At 47.3% G+C, this 3239-nt stretch overlaps 1 protein-coding gene across 1 annotated transcript in view; it reads left to right on the forward strand.

Moving 5' to 3' along the window:
• The first annotated feature begins 426 nt into the window (after positions 1-426).
• si:ch211-14k19.8 (uncharacterized) overlaps positions 427-3239 on the forward strand; it is an 8186-nt gene continuing 5373 nt past the window's right edge. Inside the window, exons 1-6 of the mRNA XM_062537024.1 lie at positions 427-618; positions 933-1006; positions 1178-1236; positions 1496-1653; positions 1815-1974; positions 2507-2698. Of these exons, the coding sequence (XP_062393008.1) occupies positions 965-1006; positions 1178-1236; positions 1496-1653; positions 1815-1974; positions 2507-2698 (611 nt within the window). The 5' untranslated portion in view covers positions 427-618; positions 933-964. The remainder of the gene's footprint in view (positions 619-932; positions 1007-1177; positions 1237-1495; positions 1654-1814; positions 1975-2506; positions 2699-3239) is intronic.

The raw sequence follows: 3239 nt of genomic DNA on the forward strand, positions 1-3239 counted from the left end.
CAAACACACACACTCAAACAGAGACAGACACACACACTAACCCACACACTAACACACACACTCAGACAGAGACAGACACACACACTAACACACACACTAACACACACACTCAAACAGAGACAGACACACACACTAACACACACACTCAAACAGAGACAGACACAAACACACACACCAACACACACACCAACACACACACCAGCACTCCACTGCCCATTCCAGCCTCTGTCCCCCCAGTGGACCGGACCGTGACCCCCCCCACACACACACACACACTACGTCCATCCACTCACACACACTCACTCACCCCCTCAACACACACACTCACCCCCTCAACACACACTCAGACCTCCTCCACACACACACTCACCCCCTCAACACACACTCAGACCTCCTCCACACACACACTCACCCCCTTCACACACACACTCACCCCCTCCACACACACACTCACCCCCTCTGCACACACTCAGACCTCCTCCACACACACTCTCTCTCCGTATCGTCAGTCTGACACACACACGCCCACGCCCCGCCCCCTGGGCTGGACCGGGGCTCCTGATTGGACGCATAGAAGTCGTGTCTTCATCGAGGAGGACCAGCCGCCACTGGTGAAAGGTGAGCTGTGATGTCATCTACAGTAGTGTGTGTGTGTGTGTGTGTGTGTGCATGCGTGAGTGTGTGTTTGTCAGAGGCGATTGCTCTAAGAGTACAGATTTGCCCTCAAAGAAAAACAAAGCACCTTAATAATATTCATTTAATAATTTACCATTGTTATCAGAGCTTCCCCGATTCCAAAGAGCAGCACTGTTCTCTGTGTGTGTGTGTGTGTGCCGCTGGTGAATGGTGATCTGTGATATCATTTAGTGTTCATTTTTTTTGTGTGTGTGTATGTGTGTGCATATGTGTGCGTGTGTGTGTTTCGTCTACAGAGGAGAAATTCCAGCTGCTACTGCAAGTGCTGATGGAAGAGAATTGTTCACGAGTGGAAGGATCAACAGCATGGGTACGCACGCACACACACGCACACGCACGCACGCACGCACGCACGCACGCACGCACGCACGCACGCACGCACGCACGCACGCACGCACGCACGCACACACACACACACACACACACACAGAGGTAACCCATTTCCTGTTGTGTTGATGTAGTAACTCATTCTCTCCTGCAGATGGAGCCCTTTCTGCAGAGGGTGTCAGGCTACCAGAATCACCATCTTATCTGGAGCAGGTATCTCTATCTCACACACACACACACACACACACACACACTGACCCGCTATTATATGTTATCCATTTGATCATTTACCAGAGGGAGAGAGAGAGAGAGAGAGATTTGAGTCAAACCAGTTCATTGTACTTTGTGCACGTGTGTGTGTGTGTTTCATATTTGTATATGTGTGTATGTATGTGTTTCATATGTGTATATGTGTGTGTGTATGTGTGTGTGTTTCATATATGTATATGTGTGTGTGTGTGTGTGTGCACAGTGGTTGTGTTCTACAGTCTGTTGTGGTGATTGACACGGCTGCGGCTCTATCCTGGATGAGAGGGGCGGAGTCTCTGCTTCAGGAGGCGGGGTTAACACAGGCCCTGAGGGAGGGGCTTATCGTACAGGGAGTTCACGTGAAGAACATCACCGTCGGAGGTATGTGTGTGTGTGTGTGTGTGTGTGTTTTAGTGAGTGTGTGCATGTGTGCGTATGATGTGCGTGTAAGTGTGAAGATGATCATATATCTCTTTAATGTTGTTATTGATGTTTGTTAATGTGTGTGTGTGTGTGTGTGTGTGTGATTCCTCTCCTGGCAGGTCTCCAGGCAAATGTGTGTGATTGGTTGGTGGAGTGCAGGGCGGGGTTCGACTGCATTCCTATTGGACGGAACTTCACCTGTCGCTCTGCCTGCCACGCCCACTTCTGTCACAATCACGGAATCTGCGTGCATCACCGTGGGCAACAGCCTTCCTGCCGGTACAGTGTGTGTGTGTGTGTGTGCGTGTGTGTGTGTGTGTGTATGTGTGTGTGTGTGTGTGTCTGTGTGTGTGTCTGTGTGTGTGTCTGTGTGTGTGTGTGTGGGGAATGAAAGTGTGAGGCAAGCAAGGCATGGCAAGTTTATTTATAGAGTGTGTGTGTGTGTGTGTGTGTGTGCATTTCAAACACAAAGGACCTCAATATGCCTTACATCATCAAAAATTGCACCGTGAAAATGTTATCGAAATCCATCCTTAACTTTTTGAGTTATCTTGCGAAGAGACAAACAAACAAACAAACAAACAACCTCATTGGCGGAGGTAAAGATTAAATATTAAGTTAAAAGAAAATAAAACGTTATAATAAAACATTATAAAAAGATGTTTGAAACCTTTAAAACACAATTTGGAGTCAGTTAAAATAATTGAAAAAATTGATAAATTGAGCGTCAGGGTCAGTAGTCAAGAAGCTGCTAACCGCTGTGGTGGTGTGACGTGTGTGTGTGTGTGTGTGTGTGTGTGTGTGTGTGTAGGTGTCCGGTGGGAGAGGACTTCTGGTACATGGGGCGGCGGTGTGACGTGCGGATGACTCGTCAAAGACTCGTGGGCGTGTGCTTCTCCGTGGTGGTTGCCATAGCGATAGCGATGGGCCTCCTTTGCTACTTGGTGATTCGCCGATTCAAAACCCTCCTGATACAGGCTAAAGTGGACCAGACACGGAGCAGGTGACACACACACCTAATGCACACTAGTTGATTATAAACTAGCTAACAGCACCCAAACGCAGACTAGTTGATTATAAACTAGCTAACAGCACCCAAACGCAGACTAGTTGATTATAAACTAGCTAACAGCACCCAAACGCAGACTAGCTGATTATAAACTAGCTAACAGCACCTAAACGCACACTAGCTGATTATAGTGTACTAGCTAATAGCACCTAAACGCACACTAGTTGATTATAAACTAGCTAACAGCACCCAAACGCACACTAGCTGATTATAAACTAGCTAACAGCACCTAAACGCACACTAGCTGATTATAGTGTACTAGCTAATAGCACCTAAACGCACACTAGTTGATTATAAACTAGCTAACAGCACCCAAACGCACACTAGCTGATTATAAACAAGCTAACAGCACCTAAACGCACACTAGCTGATTATAGTGTACTAGCTAATAGCACCTAAACGCACACTAGTTGATTATAAACTAGCTAACAGCCCACAAACGCACACTAGCTGATTATAAACCAGACACGGAGCA

Source organism: Sardina pilchardus, chromosome 1 (assembly GCF_963854185.1).
Source record: "Sardina pilchardus chromosome 1, fSarPil1.1, whole genome shotgun sequence".
NCBI lineage: Eukaryota > Metazoa > Chordata > Actinopteri > Clupeiformes > Clupeidae > Sardina > Sardina pilchardus.